This window comes from Osmia bicornis, chromosome 3 (genome assembly GCF_907164935.1).
Source record: "Osmia bicornis bicornis chromosome 3, iOsmBic2.1, whole genome shotgun sequence".
NCBI lineage: Eukaryota > Metazoa > Arthropoda > Insecta > Hymenoptera > Megachilidae > Osmia > Osmia bicornis.
This window is the reverse complement of record NC_060218.1, coordinates 9,375,625-9,395,657: the sequence shown is the minus strand read 5'-3', so window position 1 is coordinate 9,395,657 and position 20,033 is coordinate 9,375,625. Positions and strand designations below refer to the sequence as shown.

Here is a 20,033-nt window from a genome sequence, read left to right as displayed (position 1 = left end):
TACTCTTTAAATTCTGAATCTGCCAATGAAAGTTTCGTCAGAATCGGTTCACTGGTTTTGGAGATTAGCTCGTTTAAACAGACATTTAGATAGACTGACGGACAAAAATTTTGTAAAAGCGTGTTTAGGTTTTAGCAAGGTGAGAAGAACCATATACAGGGTGCCCGCGCTGAAGTGTGACAGCCGCTTTATTTCATAACTATTGATGACATGAAAAATTGTTTATATGGAAATTACACGATACAATGGGGCCTATGTTTTGGCGTGAACGAAAATATTTTTATATTATTAGTTTAAAACATATGATGGTCAAGTTTCGTTTTTGAAATGGAACTATATATCTTTTCCGGATCATGTGATAGTGCTTCTCAAAACGAATTCATAAAGCTTTAATGTATACAGTCGATTTTAATTAGTTTTCAAGATATAACATTTATCGATTTTCGGTAGATACGTCTCGGTTGAGTGGCAAGCCGTAAAAGCGGCCCTATTGTGTAGCAAGTGTCATACCAGGGGTCTACGCTAGGAACGGCAGAACCAAAGAATAACTGCTCCGTTTTATGTTCGACCTTAAAGTGTTTGAAAATACATTTTAAATTACATATAAATATTACAAACATAATATTAGAAACGTCTGATTAAATTACATTACAATTTATTGAAAGTTGAAATATTGCAAAATAAAAATTGTGCTAATTTTTGTTTTTAAATTATCTACGAAGAAATTAAACTATGTGATATTTACCTGAATAATATAATTTATCGATAGCGCTGATAAATTTTCCTTATGTATATCAATCACGTGAATCCCTGATACGATTTTTAATTGAGTTGTTTCAGAGAATTCTAATTAAATCCACGGTATTCACCCCTCTCGATGTCCATTATTGATCAAAATCAGTAGTCAATTTCAGGCCTGGCAAACGCGCGGCCCGCCGGGCGATTTTACGTTTCTATTGAAACTTTTATTTCTCGTATGTATACAACAAACATTAAATAAATGAAAATTTTCATGTGTCACTGTCATAATGCGCAAGTACGACTACGAACTCCAGTTCTATATTTGATATCCATGAACGTCAAATGTTACTGAAAGAATCTGTTTTATTAGGCAACCATCGGTAACGTTCATCTGTCATTTGAATGCAGTTTTGAACGAACGAATTCTTTTGTCTCCGTGAACAGCGAATTAGGAGTTCTCGGAACCAATAACAGTTCGTTATTCGTTGATGCGCGAACACCAAAAAATCACTACGCACACGCTCGGATCCGTTTTATTACATTTTTTAAAAGCACGTTTACTTAAAGTACGGCCCGCTGTAACGTTATGCATCGTCAAAGTGGGCCGTGAAACCATTTGAGTTGGACAGGCCTGGTCAATTCCATAGAATGTTCACCCTCGAAAGTATATCCTCGTTCCATTGTTTATTTTCACTTTTTACCTTTGAATTACCTGATATTAAGTTTACACGGAGGGTGGCTTAAAATGATTGGCAGGAGGTGTAATTTAAACAGCGTTTACTCTGGTGTTCATACGAAGAGGGTTGTTCCTGATCCGTGTACCTGCAATTATGTCACGTGCAAAGGGTGCGTGAAGCATAAATTACATTCATTGGACATAATATTCTTTGCTTCGCTAGCGGAGTTGGAAGGACGAATCAAATTTCTGATGCATATTTTCATTTCTGATCTATATCGTGTAAAAATATAAGTGCACAGTAGCGATGTTCGATTCACCGGAAAGAATCGATTCTGAATCGGAATGAGAGAATTGATTCCTTTAAAAAATCGAAAATAAAGAGTCGATTCTGCAAGAATCGGTCTAAAAAAAATCGGTTTGAAAAAAATGGACTTTTTTCGTATCATTTTTTATTTTCACTTTTGTAAACAGACTATCTCACGATTCTTCTGTGCGGCATCGATTATTTTAAAGAATCAATTTTTTATTTTTTTATATTTCGTGCTCTTACACCAAAAGCAGGAGCTCCACATCGTTTATGTTTTAATCACTATTGTCATACCTTTTTTAGGAGTGAATGTGTTTTTATGGATCAGAAAAATTGGAAACCAAAAAGTCGATATAAAAAGTGAGAATTAATTCCCTAGAGGCCAAAAAATCGATCTTCGATTCTTACATGAAAGAATCCATTCAAAAGGTCGATTTTTTTACCGAAAGAATCGAATCGGAATCGAACATCCCTAGTGCACAGTACACCACAGAATGAAGATAATTTCGAACAAGTTGATTACAGTTCTCTGGGTGAGAAAACGGAGGTAGTTTTCTTAATCAGCGTCTATAAACCCTGCTCGTGATAGCGGCAGAATGATGAAAGTGCAACGTGTAATGCAAATTTTATTAACTTCGAGTGTTACTAACAGCTGCTTTTAGTTTACAGCTTATATTTTCCGCTTTCAATACAATCTTTGGATATTCAAACTTTTCTCTAGTTAGGTATAACTTCATTATATCATTCCTGTAACATTAAAGCTCGGTTTAACATCAAAGTAAATACAAGTCAAAGATTACATTTTTACAATCGCTGAATTAATTCAATATTCGTTCCATCCAGTATTACGAAGGCACTACACTGTGAAGTCTGGTTTGTTTCTGTGCATTCTATGTTAAATACTGTTAAGTACTTAAGTAATTAATTTTCTATTACATGTTTCTATAATATTACATCAATACTATTTCTATCGTCCTTCTACAGAAGCCAGTACCATGAAATAGGAGATGCACGCTTTTAATATCTGAAAAAGATCGTTAAGACGACTGCTTCGTGACAAGGAGAATATTATAAATTCTGTTAAACATAAACGTGGAAATAATGAAATTAATAATTAGAAATGTTTCTAAGAAAAACGACGCATGTAAAAGTTTTCATCGCTTATACAGGGTGTTCGACAACAGGTGGGAGATTTTTTAAGGGGTGATTCTAGGGATTGAAATAAGACGAAAATTAAGAATGATGTAATAGCGTTTGCGGCTTTGTTTTCCAGTCATTAACGTTTAAAAATTCGAGTAAAAAACGCCTGAAATCTGCGACTTGTCTAGCACCGACGACTCAACGTCAGGTCAGCAGGGGTGGGTACAGTCATAACCAAGATGAGAAAACTGAATGTTCCAGTAACGAGAAACAGAATACCACGAGGTAAGTTTCCACTTATCAATGAGTCTTGGTTATGATTGTACCCACCCCTGCTGACCTAACGTATAGTTGTCGGTGTTGGGCAGATTGCAGGTTTTAGGCGCTTTTTACTCGAATTTTTAATCGTTAATTATTGGAAAACAAAACCGCAAATGTTATTTAGTCATTCTTGATTTTCGTCTTATTTTGAACCATAGAATCACCCCTTAACAAATCTCTCATCCGTTGTCGAATACCCTGTGTAATATTTTTAATCCAAATATTTTTCCATATTTCCAACGTTTCTTTTAAACAAACTTTAATATTAGAAAACAATGTACCTGCACGAAACCTTCGAGGTTTGGTTTAACGAAGATGAATAATTTGAAGCGACGCTCTTCGGATGTTTTCATCATAATGAACAACAAGAATTTTTGCGTAGACAAAGAAGCCTCGTACCAATTGGTATTGTATCTGTAACCATTGATCTCATTATTCCAATGCTTATGTATACAATTATAAACAATAAAAAGTTTCAACTTACAACTGCAAAATAACGTTATCAGAAATATTTAAATGTTGTTGCACTATGTACATCATGTAAAAAATATATATCAGTTCGCAAAATGCAAATGCCAAACACGACACTGTATCTTTATATGCCTCTAATTTAAAAATAATTTGAGACAGCTGAAATGAAGCGTTTTTTTGAGAAGTACCTATGAATTTTCTACAGAACTAAGAAAATGAATTACTCACAATAAATATGTTAATGCTTTGGCTAATGGTAGCAAATAGAAGAAGAAAGACGTACGATAATGACGTAATATTTTCCCAAATGTCCATATACCTTTGTGAACAAACATGATTAAAAGAAGTGAAAATGACGAATCGTTATAACCGTAGTAAAAATAATATACTAACTTCATTACTCTTCTGTGGATAACTACAGCTCTTATTAAGAGTCTCTTACTGTTACCTAAATGTTCGTTTGAAGTGTGACCGATATGTTCCATGACACCTTGGTAAATGTAATTGCTGTAAATTAAGATATTTACAAATAGAAATTGATATATGTATTCTGTGAAAATTCATTTTTTCTTTAATTCAACGTGAATTGAAAATTAAAAAATAGCTATTACGTCTAGTTACTTAAATTGATCGCCTTATTTTTTTGCTATTTTTAATACGTTGCTAATTTTGGACCGTCACAGATCAACCCGTGTCTACATTTACGTTAGTTTACACAGTTTTTGGCTCGAGAGCCAAGTTTTAAAACATCACTCTAGATTCTTTTCGACGCATTACGATTAAATAAAGTGTACTGCATTTTATTTCGAAGGTTTTATTTCATATTTAAATATGTACCAAAGGGTCTTGGCTCGAAAGAGCCGGTCAGCAAGGTGTTAATATCATAAATATTTAAAATAGGTGCAAAAAATTAAACTATCGGTGTACAGTGATTCGTCAGATTTACCTGACGAGTACATATAAAGCATTAAAATGATGCAGCCACATAATAACCAATGACTCTGTCCCAACAAACACAGCTGCACATACCAAGAATGTAAAAGACTGATATATTAGGATCAAAAAACGATACTTCCTTTCGTCAACGAAGTATACTGCCGGTACAACGTATGGACGAGTATAATTTAACGGTGCGACTGCATCCAAAATATAATTGCACGTCTCGCATCCTATGAGTATGAAGGCTGGTGTAAAAAAAATCACTGTAACATTTTTACGATATCGACACCCTCAGTTTCATCGTGATAACTGCAATTAACGATTGAAGTACATAATCAAGAAGAATTTCTTACACGCGAAATAGAAGCAGTAATGTCTTCCCGAATTGGCGAAATTTCTCAGAATTTCAAGCATTTCATCATTTTCTGTTCTCCAATCGCGTTTCACTTCTTCCATCAGATGTTTAATCTCACAATTAAAAAATTCCTCATACGCTATGTCTATTGAAATTGAATGCAATTGAAATCTGTACAACTCACTGTGTCGGCTTGAAAGTAATATGTACCGTATTTCAGTAGCGAACTCATAAACACTGATATGTAAAATATACCCCTCAGCAAATAATGCAGGGTATGATTTGTATTCGTAATAGCGGTTATCTAAAAGCAACGATGAATATTTAGTTATTGTATTTAGGAATAAATATTAGATCACGTGGTATCGTGTGCTTTACGAACTACGCTTGAATCTCATGGCACGCAACGAGTCACTTGTTTCTCGAGTACACACTGAATATTTCAATTTTACCTGAGCATGAAGGAACGAAAGATAAATGAAGGTGATGAAGATATTGCAAACCAAGCGGAAGTATTTATTCTGATATGGCCACAGACCTACTGCTGATAACACGAATATAGTCTGTTTGTAATAAACTTGTAGTTGATCCATCGTGTGCAACGGTTGAACTGCAACTGATCCCTAGTCACCGATGCACCCTCCCATGTCACCTACCCTCTGAATAAATTTTACTTTATTTTTCTTGAAATATCGTGGATAGAACAAAATTTTCAAAGGAATGAAATCTTCTTTTCAAAAGAATGACAGGCTCGATTATTTATGAATATTTGAATAGGGTGGAAGAACTTACCGATCGATTTCTTCTCACTCTGTGACAATGTAAGCGGAGCTATTAAGAAAATTATAGACTGTAAGATATTTGTTTTTCTAAAAATCTTTACCTCTTTTTACCATCTAGGTCTGGGAAAAAAATATTCTTTCCTGCTGGTCAGTCTGTTTTCATCGGTCGAAGAGGAAGCTAGCTGAAGTCACTTCCTCTAAGTATCATTGTTCATTCTATTTTGTTGGAGAAATCTGATTGAGGAAATATTGTTGCTAACCAGGTACGAGTGCAGGATTTGTGTTTATCAAACGTGTTTATTTTATTCAATACTAAGGATTACCCGCGACTTCGTTCGCATTACATGCGTATAAATCAACATAAGTTTCTTTAATATTTGGATTGATTGCCTCTCTCTTCGAGTATATATGTGTAAATGCGTGAACTGTATAAGCGGACTATGAATAAGTTTCCTCATTAGCTCCTGATTTTTACAGTTTTTCTAAATTTACGCGACAACTCTGAATATTTCCAAAATAAAAAGAACTCTAAATTATTGCTCTATAAATTCTGAATCTGCCAATGAAAGTTTCGTCAAAATTGGTTCACTGGTTTTGGAGATTAGCTGGTTAAAACAGACATTTAGATAGACTGACGGACAAAAATTTTGTAAAAGTGTGTTTGGGTTTTAGCAAGGGGCGAAAAACCATATATGTGCAACAAAAACCATTATTTCGAAATCACAGACAGACACTACAATTTTATTTATATGTATAGATATATTGTTCGTAATACATATCTTCCGTTAATTAATTTCTCGTTTGGGTTGAACTGAGTACCATAAAGTACGACCACGTTGCCTTGAATAACTGAAACGCATAAATAAATTCAATACCCTTTTTTTTCGATCTCTCTATGTGCATTATTGTTCATAAGCAAATTGAATACCAAAAAGAAACCTTTCATTGATGGAGAATAAATGCCGAACAAATTAATAGAAATGGGCGCTGTGTACCTTATCATCATCGTCAAGATTAATTTTTGTACGCATAAAGGTGCATTATACCAATCTACAGTATACCTAAAAGACCATAACTTTGAATAACACTTTTTAGAAAAATTTATTATTTTAAATATCATGATAAATAACATTCACTTACAGCTGAATAAAAACGTTATTATAACTATCTATCACCTGTTGGATCAAATAATTCCAGTAAAACATGTAGAGTATTAAGCAAAGAGCCGATGTTATGAACAAATGTTCATTATCGTAAGTACGACACATAAATGCTTGGAAAATCTGAAAATAAACAATCATGTTTTATATAATTAACATTCGTGACACTCCACACGATGTCTTTCATTGGTTCACTTACGAAAAAGAAACATATACTCAGCACTACCACACTGATTCCAACGAGAATAAAGTACAATACCCTAAATTTGCTTAGGATATAATCTAGAAATCTTTGAATGCCAAAAGAAAAATTTGGTATTAATTTCGTTAAAACTGTAACAAAACACAAAGATCGTTATTATCAACAAATTCTCACTTTATCGCCCTTTCGTGTATCACTGTTGTACTCGTTAAAATGTTCATCATTTTAGAAGTTCTTTCAGAGACATGAATGGATAATGAAACGTAGGTAAACGCTTCGTTAGTACGGCACCTGCACGTTTATAAAATTCTAGAGGATGAATAATAAATTGTGGTGCAATTCAGTGTCATATTTGCAATCTGGGACGTTTATGTTAATTATTAAGTTTTTTGTTGAACTTGGTTTCCAAAAAATCTGCAAAAATTCTGGGATACTTATTGAGGGCTCTGCTTTAATAAATAATCTTCCCCCGAGTGAAATATTAAACGGATTAATTGGGAAAAACAAATATTCAGAAGGAAATCCGAAAAAAATTAGAATTCCCTTCGGACATAAACGATCTAGTTTGCACACGAAGGATTAACTTTCCATTAATTTCTATAATATTTATAAAATTTCACGAAATAAAAATCTTACGTTTACCTAATAATTTCAAAGAGGCTCAAAACATGTTGATACCACATGGTGGTGACGTATTGAGTCGCGATGATACATATGCAACCCATTAAAAGCAGCAAATTAAATATGAAAGAAATAGGGTAGTGAAATTTTTCTTGATCAATAAATAATTCCACGAGTATTGGAAATTTACGAGAACGTGATTCGTTCAAGGGTTTCACTAAATCGAGCAGTTCGTTGGTAAACGGAGTCAGCCATGTGACGGCTAAACAAGAGTATGTAACAACTGCAAATCGTTACAATTGTTTAATTTCATTGTATACTAACGCACTGAACAATTGTTATTATCTTACGACTGAACGTATTGATGTAGAATTTTCCTTTCTTCGCATATTCTTTCAGTAAGTTCAGTTCATCGATCGTTTTTACGGTGTCCCAATCGTATTTCACTTTCTCCATAATATTTTTAACCTACGCACGCAACAAACTCGAGAGAAATCACAGTGAAAATGACAAAGTACCGAACACTTTGACGACAGGTGTGAAAAACTCATTGGCAACTTACATCTTCCTTTTTGATCATAAATACAATATACAACACAAGAACAGCTGTTATAATAAACATGCACGGAAAACTTTTGAAAAGGAGTATCAAAGAGAAATCTATCGTTATAAGCGGAAATATCTGAAAAACGACACAATTCGAAAGAAAATAATTGTTGTGAAAAAAAAAGAAGAATCCTCTAATATACGATACCTGGACTAATAAACTGGAAAAAATGACCAACACATACACAAAGTTTTGTATTTTGGTGAATTTCGAAATATTGTAAGGCGACAGGCCAAGCACCACGAAGTAACTATTACCAAGCTTATAATAACGGTTTATAAGTTCGTCCATCTCGATCGACAGTCACAGAGCGTTTGACCAGCAACCTTCTATACTACTGATTCTTTCCCCCTCCTTTTCACAGACAATTTAGCATTGTTCTAGCAAAGGTACGAAACGGGGGATGTTGCGTGATAGAATGATCGACGTAGACTGTAATTTCAGTATGATCGATATAATTTAAGGTCTATTAGATAAATCTACCGAGAGAAAAGCCAGAAGGGTTTTATATTTTGTCTCTCTACACATTTTCCCAAGGGATGAATAAATTATGCTTCAGCACAATTTCACAGTTTTCTTCCCTCAGATATTATTTATTTCTTCTATTTTTCAGTGTTTCTTTTTCTTGGAAAAAGAACGCACGGTTGGACTGTGGAACGGGAGTTCAGTTAGCGAAGAACATTCGAAGGAAGAACATCATTTTCAAGAATGTGACGATCAAACCTTTCACTGTGAAATGATTCAACGCGAAAACATAGGAAACTGTTCTTTTCTGGTACTGTTACAAGTAAGAACTGTTATTTTTCATATTATTATGTGAGACTGGGACGTTTATGCCTAATAAGAGAAATCGTGGACGTGAGAATATTAGCGGATTATGATAATTAGATTATACATATTTCTGCAAATTTATGTTTGTATAACATATTTTCTCTTTCCAGGTGACTTAATATGTCATCTTAAGTTTGCATATTTTGAAGAATTTATTTTATCTCTTTATACAAATCATGTAATGAGTGCACTCTTTATAAAACAACACTTAATTAGCGTTTTGAGTGAGAGGAATAATTAAGATTCTTCTTCAATAATCATTTTAATTTACATTAACAATTTAAAGCATATTCCAGTATTTTTCCACATTGTGCTAATAAGATACTGTCTGTCAAGTTTTTTCCAAACCATGTAAAATAATCGTTGATGTTCTAATATTGTATTAGACAGAAAACAAGAGAAATGTACATGCATACGAAACCTGTAATTAGATTTTCATACCCTTCAATTAGCAATTTATGAAGGTACTTACCTGAAACAAAAAGGAAACAATCATATATTAATATTATGTACATTATACATTGTAAAAGTTTATTTTAAGTTGCTCATTTTATTTTTTTAAATTTTACACATTTTTTCCATGAAAATCAACGGAATATACAGGGTGTTCGATAACAGGTGGGACATTTTTTAAGGGGTGATTCTAAGGATCAAAATAAGGCGAAAATCAAGAATGGCCAAATAGCATTTGAGGTTTTGTTTTCCAGTAATTAACGCTTAAAAATTCTAGTAAAAAGCGCCTAAAACCTGCAATCTGCCCAACGCCGACAACTGAACGTCAGGTCAGCAGGGGTGGGTACAGTCATAACCAAGACTCATTGAATAGTGGAAAATTACCTCCTGCTATACAGGGTGATCCTCTCGCTAGGGGACACAAAGGAACTGGCGACAATGAATCCCTTGACCGCACCATAAAGACACACAGAGTTGTCTCGGCCCGGGTAGGTCCCCGATGGTACGTGACAATACGGACCTCTTTATGGTGCGGTCAAGGGGTCCATTGTCGCCAGTGTTCCTTTGTGTCCCCTAGCGAGAGGATCACCCTGTACTGTTTCTCGGTAATGCAACATTCGGTTTTCTCTTCTTCGTTATGACTGTACCTACCCCTGCTGACCTGACGCTTAGTTGTCGGTGCTGGGCAGGTTGCAGATTTCAGGCGTTTTTTATTCGAATTTTTAACGATAATACATACAAAAGGGATTACTGCCGGCGTCATCAAAGTATTTTAATTTTAACCGGAATTAAGAATACAACTAAACTCGGCGTGACTTACTGAACCGACTATTCAAATTTAATGATCCTTGATCGAAGAAGGTACCTCTATGATGTGTAATAAAATCATCTATTTATTCGCACTACTTGCCACTTGTATCCGTCAATACGTTTTTTTGGTAATTACGATTGTACGGAACGAATGACCATGAAATAAGAGAAACTCATTTTAATAAGCTGTGAATGAAAGATTGTTAATAATTGGAATGAAAAAGAAAATTTTGTGCGATGAGTGATATTTTGTTACCTTTATACACCCTTCGTGACCTGGTAAAAAAATCCCTCCAGCCGGGCCTATAATGTTCTTCCTGCTGTTCTGCATCATGAATAATAGTAATTTCTGCGAGGATACAGGAGCTAAATACCATAAATTATCGTATCTATAGAGAATATAACAATATTTCATTGAAATCTACACGATATTAATATGCAGACGATACAACAGAAATTTTAATAAAATAGGATATTATTTTTGGAAAATAAAAAAACATTATTTATCACTCACACATCCAAGAGAAGTTTTGTACTGCTGTTTTGAACTGTCTGACATAAATGATTGATCAAGAATATATAGGCAAAACATATGAAAATCAGATATATTTCCATTACTAGTATCTTCAATGTACTCAGTTCGATTTTAAGCTGAGATAGCTATACGTTTACTGTTAAGAAACGGTTATATAGTAATATCATTTCTATGAGAATACCATTTTTCATTGCTGCTGTACTCACACGTAAAAGACTCAGAATTGTAATGGCTACTCCCACAAGAAGCACCAAGAAATATGAAAATGAAACAGCGCTTTCTCCGTGACTATAAATGCTTCATATTTCAATGAAATTTACTTCGAATAAACCAACACTCTGATGAAAAAGCAACATAATTAGTGATTCAGTTCCAATAAAAGCTATTCCAATCCAAGCATAAAGAACAGTGGCATGCAAAGTAACGACGTGAACAAATTTTTGATCCTCGGAAAAATAGTCTATCGTTATGTACAAGTTTGCGGTAGATTGACAGAAATCGAAATCTGACGGTTTTTTCAATAGTAAATAGACAAATATACAACATAACATAGAAATCGCAACTGAAAAAGATAGATGTAATATATTCAACGATATAGGTCATAAAACCAACAAACAGGAAACCTTTTCTTACATGCAAAAATATGGGTTAAAAGTATTCCACTTTTCATGCATTTTGCGACCATTTCTTCTTCATCTTTGCTATTCAAGAATAGCAAATTATCTCCAATCGCGTCAATTAGTTCCTTTATCTAAAATCACAAAAAATGTTGAATCAAATTAAGCGATAAAAGTTAAGCTGTTCTAAATTTTTATAAAACTTACACCTTCTTCGTTGACCCAAAAGGTACAATATTTCACAGCACATATGCAAACAAGAAGAATGTAACATGTAGTGTTTATCAAAGGGTTCTCGTCACATTCTGGAGACCGAAAGTACGCTGCTAACTGAAACCAATCAGTAAGAAAAAAAAACCTCCTTAAAAAAGGTTGATCGAATCAGATTTTCAAACCAAATTTGGAATCTTATGCTATTTATCCATCTCAATCAATGACGTACAGGAATGTAAGGGATGCAGGGATGCAGGGGTGTAAGTGACATACTGTACCCTGGAATTCTATAAACCGAATATCTTAGGTTAGTTCTTTTTATTTTGGAATAATTTCACGACATGGAATAATTTCTAAGTAATATAACAAAAGATAAGTTAAGCTATGCCATGCGATGTTAAGCTATAAAATTTTTACAGTATCCACCGAAGCAAAATTTTTGTATGCTATACTATTGGGTATGATAATTTTAAAACCCCACTGCATTCATCCCCAATTTAAGATGTTTCCAAAAAATCGTTGACGATTTTTAGTCAAATCGTTGACGTCGTCTTAGCTTTCAGTGAAAATGGTTTCATATAAATGTATTCAAACAAAATTTGTAAAACTTAGCATAGCATAGTATAGCTTACTTTAGGTTTTCAGTGGATTTTCAATTTTTTAATTCCCAAGGACGATTCTCCAAAAATAAAATTGTCATACCTGGAACACCACAGTGGCAACGAGAAATACCATGATAGATAATCTTTTCACAGTCTTGACCGATCTATTATTATCATACGGCCACAGACCGAGCACCGATAATAAAATTCTGCTAATTCTATAATAACGTTGCCTCGAACGATTAATTGCTCTATGAACGTCGAAACGCATCTGCGAAGTTGGACGATCAAGAAGCTTGCTGCTCTCCACCCCGACGCACGATGCATTAGCTCTACTATCATTATCTTATGTGGATCTTTTGAAACATTAATCAGGCTTAATGCAATACGGCGAACCATAATGCATAGCTTGCACTTAAGATTGACATTGATCGATACAGAAAGTTACATTGTTTCCCTGTCGGTGACAAAACCGTGGAAATTACACGGTGGAGGAAAACACGCAACCCTCCGTGTGTGGGTTTCACTTGTAAAAGGGGTGCATTGAAGTTCGAGTATCTTAGGTGTAAAACAGATGGTCTTTCCCACCGTTATGGAAACATTTTGTCGTTCAACTTCCCTTCCGTGACTGCATGTTTTATGCCTCGACTTGTTTCCCCTTCGTTCCTGTATTTTGCTCGCTCAGTGTCGTTCCATCCCGCGCAACAAGTTGTACTCTATTCCTGTCAGCCTGCGCGATGAATCCTCCTCGAACAACGTTCCGCTCGCTACAATACGCTCCGGAGGTGCGCGAAATGACTGTAGTGGCCCAATCCTATTGCCAAATCGTTTCTTTCGAGAAACGAAGAAATATTGACCGAGCCGTAGCACGCTGCGACATGCAGCGATGCAGCGCCTGCCTCTTCAAAAGGATCGGAAACGGTGATACGATACGGGAGTTTGACACAAGTGGATACTCGTCGCGTGAGTTGTGATTTTATTTGTCATTATTTCATTGCGGATAACTGAGCAAGTACACGCGTTTGTGAAACAAATTCTATGATTTCTAAGGACTGAGAGTGCATAGTGGATGAACATTTGTTGTCGAATAAACGTAATATATAATATTAACACTTTGATTACCGATCTCTGATTTTAAATTCCTCTTTATACTAATACTATCTAGCATTAATATTTGGTAGAATAGATAAAAAACTGTTTAAGAATGTAACAAGTTTACCATCTGGTTCAAGCACGTGTTCCTGCTTGGTTTTCCGCATAAAAACTAATAATAATTTAGGTAAAGAAATGACACGGCGCCACAATAATCGTTCCATCCAGGTCGTGATTAATTTAATAATCCTCAATTACGAAAGCACTACACTGTGAAGCTTCATTCGTTTCTGTGCATTCTATGTTAAATACTGTTAATTACTTAAGTAATTAATTTTCTATTACATGTTTCTATAATGTTATATCAATACAATTTCTATCGTCGATCTATAGAAGCCATTACCGTGAAATAGGAGAAGCACACTTTTAATATCTGAAAAAGTTCATTAAGACGGGGTCAGCGTGACAAGGAGAATATTATGAATTCTGTTTTACATAAACGTGGAAATAATGAAATTAATAATTAAAAATTTTTTCTGAGAAGAACGACGCATGCGATAGTTTTCATTGCTTATACAGGGTGTTCGACAACAGGTGGGAGATTTTTGAAGGGGTGATTCTAGGGATCGAAATAAGACGAAAATCAAGAATCATGAAATAGCGTTTGCGGCTTTGTTTTCCAGTCATTAACGTTTAACACGTTCGCGACGGGGCCTGAATCTCGTGTCCCCGCCATGGGACGGGGGTTTCAAAAGTTTGTTAACTACAGTAATCAGTTATTTAAATGCTATGACGCGATAATAGTTCATACAACAACGGTGGTATAGTCCGTCTGATGAAACCATTGTGTATGTACCACCGGTGGCTCATCTCGTCCCATGGGACAGACAAGGATGTACCACCGGTGGTACACCCCGTCGCGAACGTGTTAAACATTCAAGTAAAAACCGCCTGAAATCTGCAACTTGTCTAGCACCGACGACTGAACGTCAGGTCAGGGTGAGTACAGCCATAACCAAGATGAGAAAACTGAATGCTCCATTAACGAGAAACAGAATAGCACGAGGTAAGTTTCCACTTATCAATGAGTCTTGGTTATGATTGTACCCACCCCTGCTGACCTAACGTATAGTTGTCGGTATTGGGCAGATTGCAGGTTTTAGGCGCTTTTTACTCGAATTTTTAATCATTAATTACTGGAAAACAAAACCGCAAATGTTATTTAGTCATTCTTGATTTTCGTCTTATTTTGAACCATAGAATCACCCCTTAACAAATCTCTCACCCGTTGTCGAATACCCTGTGTAATATTTTTAATCCAAATATTTTTCCATATTTCCAACGTTTCTTTTAAACAAACTTTTATATTAGAAAACAATGTACCTGCACGAAACCTTCGAGGTTTGGTTTAACGAAGATGAATAATTTGAAGCGACGCTCTTCGGATGTTTTCATCATAATGAACAACAAGAATTTTTGCGTAGACAAAGAAGCCTCGTACCAATTGGTATTGTATCTGTAACCATTGATCTCATTATTCCAATGCTTATGTATACTATTATAAACAATAAAAAGTTTCAACTTACATCTGCAAACTAACGTTTTCAGAAATATTTAAATATTGTTGCACTATGTAGATCATGCAAAAAATATATATCAGTTCGGTAAATGCAAATGTCAAACACAACACTGTATCTATATTTGCCTCTAATTTAAAAATGGTTTGCGACAGCTGAAATGAAGCGTTTTTTTTTAGAAGTACCTATGAACTTTATACAGAACTAAGAAAATGAATTACTCACAATAAATATGTTAATGCTTTGGCTAATGGTAGCAAATAGAAGAAGAAAGACGTACGATAATGACGTAACATTTTCAACAATGTCCATATACCTTTGTTAACAAACATGATTAAAAGAAGTGAAAATGTCGAATCGTTATAGCCATATTAAAAATAAAATACTAACTTCATTACTCTTCTGTGGATAACTACAGCTGTTATTAAGAGTCTCTTACTGTTACCTAAATGTTCGTTTGAAGTGTGACTGATATGTTCCATGACACCTTGGTAAATGTAATAGCTGTAAATTAAGACATTTATAAATACAATCTCATATATTCTGTGAAAATTCACTTTTTCTTTAATTTAACGTGAATTGAAAATTAAAAAATAGCTATTATGCCTAGTTACTTAAATTGATCGCCTTCTTTTTTTGCTATTTTTAACACGTTGCTAATTTTGGACCGTCACAGATCAACTCGTGTCTACATTTACGTTAGTTTATACAGTTTTTAGGCTCGAGAGCCAAGTTTTAAAATATCACTCTAGATTCTTTCCGGCGCATTACGATTAAATAAAGTGTACTGCATTTTATTTCGAAGTTTTTGTTTCATATTTAAATATGCACGAAAGGGTTTTGGCTCGAAAGAACCGGTCAGCAAGGTGTTAATATCATAAATATTTAAAATAGGTGCAAAAAAATAAACTATCGGTGTACAGTGATTCGTCAGATTTACCTGACGAGTACATATAAAGCACTGAAATGATGCAGCCACATAATAATCAATGACTCTGTCCCAACAAACACACCTACACATACCAAGAATGCAATAGACTGATATATTAGGATCAAAAAACGATACTTTCTTTCGTCAACAAAGTATACTGCCGGTATAACGTACGGACGAGTATAATTTAACGGTGCGACTGCATCCAAAATATAATTGCACGTTTCGCATCCTATGAGTATGAAGGCTGGTGTAAAAAAAATCACTGTAACATTTTTACGATATCGACAGGCTCAGTTTCATCGTGATAACTGCAATTAACGATTGAAGTATATAATCAAGAAGAATTTCTTACACGCGAAATAGAAGATGTAATGTTTTCCCGAATTGGCGAAATTTCTCAAAATTTCAAGCATTTCATCATTTTCTGTTCTCCAATCGTGTTTCACTTCTTCCATCAGCTGTTTAATCTGACAATTAGAAAATTCCTCTTACACTATGTCTATTGAAATTGAATGCAATTAAAATCTGTACAACTCACTGTGTCGGCTTGTAAGTAATATGTACAGTATTTCAGTAGCGAACCCATAACCACTGATATGTAAAATATACCCCTCAGCAAATAATGCAGGGTATGTTTTGTGTTCGTAATAGCGGTTATCTAAAAGCAACGATGAATATTTAGTTATTGTATTTAGAAATATTTGTTCACGCGGTATCGTGTGCTTTACGAACTTCGTTGGAATCTTATAGAACGCAACGAGTCACTTGTTTCTCGAGTACACACTGAATATTTCAATTTTACCTGAGCATGAAGGAACGAAAGATAAATGAAGGTGATGAAGATATTGTAAACCAATCGGAAGTATTTATTCTGATATGGCCACAGACCTACTGCTGATAACACGAATATAGTCTGTTTGTAATAAACTTGTAGTTGATCCATCGTGTGCAACGGTTGAACTGCAACTGATCCCTAGTCACCGATGCACCCTCCCATGTCACCTACCCTCTGAATAAATTTTACTTTATATTTCTTGAAATATCGTGGATAGAACAAAATTTTCAAAGGAATGAAATCTTCTTTTCAAAAGAATGACAGGCTCGATTATTAATGAATATTTGAATAGGGTGGAAGAACTTACCGATCGATTTCTTCTCACTCTGTGACAATGTAAGCGGAGCTATTAAGAAAATTATAGACTGTAAGATATTTGTTTTTCTAAAAATCTTTACCTCTTTTTACCATCTAGGTCTGTGAAAAAAATATTCTTTACTGCTGGTCAGTCTGTTTTCATCGGTCGAAGAGGAAGCTAGCTGAAGTCACTTCCTTCAAGTATCATTGTTCATTCCATTTTGTTGGAGAAATCTAATTGAGGAAATATTGTTGCTAACCAGGTACGAGTGCAGGATTTGTGTTTATCAGACGTGTTAATTTTATTCAATACTAGCGATTACCCGCTACTTCGTTCGTATCACATGCGTATAAATAAACATAAGTTTGTTTAATATTGCGATTGATTGCCTCTCGCTTCGGGTATAATATATATATATGTGTAAATGCGTGAACTGTATAAACGGACTATAAATAAGTTGCCTCATTAGCTCCTGATTTTTACAGTTTTTCTAAATTTACGCGGCAACTCTGAATATTTCCAAAATAAAAACAACTCTAAATTATTACTCTTTAAATTCTGAATCTGCCAATGAAAGTTTCGTCAGAATCGGTTCACTGGTTTTGGAGATTAGCTCGTTTAAACAGACATTTAGATAGACTGACGGACAAAAATTTTGTAAAAGCGTGTTTAGGTTTTAGCAAGGTGTGAAAAACCATATACAGGGTGCCCGCGCTGAAGTGTGACAGCCGCTTTATTTCATAACTATTGATGACACGAAAAATTGTTTATATGGAAATTACACGATACAATGGGGCCTATGTTTTGGCGTGAACGAAAATATTTTTATATTATTAGTTTAAAACATATGATGGTCAAGTTTCGTTTTTGAAATGGAACTATATATCTTTTCCGGATCATGTGATAGTGCTTCTCAAAACGAATTCATAAAGCTTTAATGTATACACTCGATTTTAATTAGTTTTCAAGATATAACATTTATCGATTTTCGGTAGATACGTCTCGGTTGAGTGGCAAGCCGTAAAAGCGGCCCTATTGTGTAGCAAGTGTCATACCAGGGGTCTACGCTAGGAACGGCAGAACCAAAGAATAACTGCTCCGTTTTATGTTCGACCTTAAAGTGTTTGAAAATACATTTTAAATTACATATAAATATTACAAACATAATATTAGAAACGTCTGATTAAATTACATTACAATTTATTGAAAGTTGAAATATTGCAAAATAAAAATTGTGCTAATTTTTGTTTTTAAATTATCTACGAAGAAATTAAACTATGTGATATTTACCTGAATAATATAATTTATCGATAGCGCTGATAAATTTTCCTTATGTATATCAATCACGTGAATCCCTGATACGATTTTTAATTGAGTTGTTTCAGAGAATTCTAATTAAATCCACGGTATTCACCCCTCTCGATGTCCATTATTGATCAAAATCAGTAGTCAATTTCAGGCCTGGCCAACGCGCGGCCCGCCACGTTAAATTGTGCGGCCCGCCGGGCGATTTTACGTTTCTATTGAAACTTTTATTTCTCGTATGTATACAACAAACATTAAATAAATGAAAATTTTCATGCGTCACTGTCATAATGCGCAAGTACGACTACGAACTCCAGTTCTATATTTGATATCCATGAACGTCAAATGTTACTGAAAGAATCTGTTTTATTAGGCAACCATCGGTAACGTTCATCTGTCATTTGAATGCAGTTTTGAACGAACGAATTCTTTTGTCTCCGTGAACAGCGAATTATGAGTTCTCGGAACCAATAACAGTTCGTTATTCGTTGATGCGCGAACACCAAAAAATCACTACGCACACGCTCGGATCCGTTTTATTACATTTTTTAAAAGCACGTTTACTTAAAGTACGGCCCGCTGTAACGTTATGCATCGTCAAAGTGGGCCGTGAAACCATTTGAGTTGGACAGGCCTGGTCAATTCCATAGAATGTTCACCCTCGAAAGTATATCCTCGTTCCATTGTTCATTTTCACTTTTTACCTTTGAATTACCTGATATTAAGTTTACACGGAGGGTGGCTTAAAATGACTGGCAGGAGGTGTAATTTAAACAGCGTTTACTCTGGTGTTCACACGAAGAGGGTTGTTCCTGATCCGTGTATCTGCAATTATGTCACGTGCAAAGGGTGCATGAAGCATAAATTACATTCATTGGACATAATATTCTTTGCTTCGCTAGCGCAGTTGGAAGGACGAATCAAATTTCTGATGCAAATTTTCATTTCTGATCTATATCGTGTAAAAATATAGGTAAGTGCACAGTAGCGATGTTCGATTCACCGGAAAGAATCGATTCTGAATCGGAATGAGAGAATTGATTCCTTTAAAAAATCGAAAATAAAGAGTCGATTCTCCAAGAATCGGTCTAAAAAAAATCGGTTTGAAAAAAATGGACTTTTTTCGTATCATTTTTTATTTTTACTTTTGTAAACAGACTATCTCACGATTCTTCTGTGCGGCATCGATTATTCTAAAGAATCAATTTTTTATTTTTTTATATTTCGTGCTCTTACACCAAAAGCAGGAGCTCCACATTGTTTATGTTTTAATCACTATTGTCATACTTTTTTTAGGAGTGAATGTGTTTTTATGGATCAGAAAAATTGGAAACCAAAAAGTCGATATAAAAAGTGATAATTAAGTCCCTAGAGGGCAAAAAATCGATCTTCGATTCTTACATGAAAGAATCGATTCAAAAGATCGATTTTTTTACTGAAAGAATCAAATCGGAATCGAACATCCCTAGTGCACAGTACACCACAGAATGAAGATAATTTCGAACAAGTTGATTACAGTTCTCTGGGTAAGAAAATAGGGGTAGTTTTCTTAATCAACGTCTATAAACCCTGCTCGTGATAGCGGCAGAATGATGAAAGTGCAACG

The 20,033-nt window shown here is 34.7% G+C and overlaps 2 protein-coding genes across 5 annotated transcripts; both read right to left on the bottom strand.

The window, feature by feature from the left end:
• Positions 1 to 2,346: 2,346 nt before the first annotated feature.
• LOC123987692 lies at positions 2,347 to 5,372 on the bottom strand. 2 transcript variants are annotated; one of them, XM_046285216.1, is made up of 8 exons: positions 5,336 to 5,372; positions 4,952 to 5,257; positions 4,606 to 4,861; positions 4,053 to 4,166; positions 3,888 to 3,978; positions 3,673 to 3,818; positions 3,470 to 3,602; positions 2,347 to 2,751 (listed from the first exon to the last, which is right to left on the bottom strand). In XM_046285216.1, the coding sequence occupies exons 1-8, from the start codon at positions 5,349 to 5,351 to the stop codon at positions 2,695 to 2,697; spliced, it is 1,119 nt and encodes a 372-aa protein (XP_046141172.1). In that variant the 5' UTR covers positions 5,352 to 5,372; the 3' UTR covers positions 2,347 to 2,694. The 2 variants fall into 2 exon arrangements, with proteins under 2 accessions (XP_046141172.1, XP_046141173.1); XM_046285217.1 differs by having other exon boundaries at positions 2,347 to 2,474.
• An 8,336-nt stretch (positions 5,373 to 13,708) lies between these two features.
• LOC114872498 lies at positions 13,709 to 16,958 on the bottom strand. Of its 3 annotated transcripts, none has more exons than XM_046285212.1 (9): positions 16,792 to 16,958; positions 16,528 to 16,647; positions 16,342 to 16,456; positions 15,996 to 16,251; positions 15,446 to 15,559; positions 15,281 to 15,371; positions 15,065 to 15,210; positions 14,862 to 14,994; positions 13,709 to 13,911 (listed from the first exon to the last, which is right to left on the bottom strand). In XM_046285212.1, exons 1-9 carry the CDS (start codon positions 16,930 to 16,932, stop codon positions 13,855 to 13,857), a joined length of 1,173 nt encoding a protein of 390 aa, XP_046141168.1. In that variant the 5' UTR covers positions 16,933 to 16,958; the 3' UTR covers positions 13,709 to 13,854. The 3 variants fall into 3 exon arrangements, with proteins under 3 accessions (XP_046141168.1, XP_046141170.1, XP_046141169.1); XM_046285214.1 differs by having other exon boundaries at positions 16,878 to 16,957; XM_046285213.1 differs by lacking the exon at positions 16,792 to 16,958 and adding an exon at positions 16,722 to 16,771.
• Between the last annotated feature and the right edge of the window lie 3,075 nt (positions 16,959 to 20,033).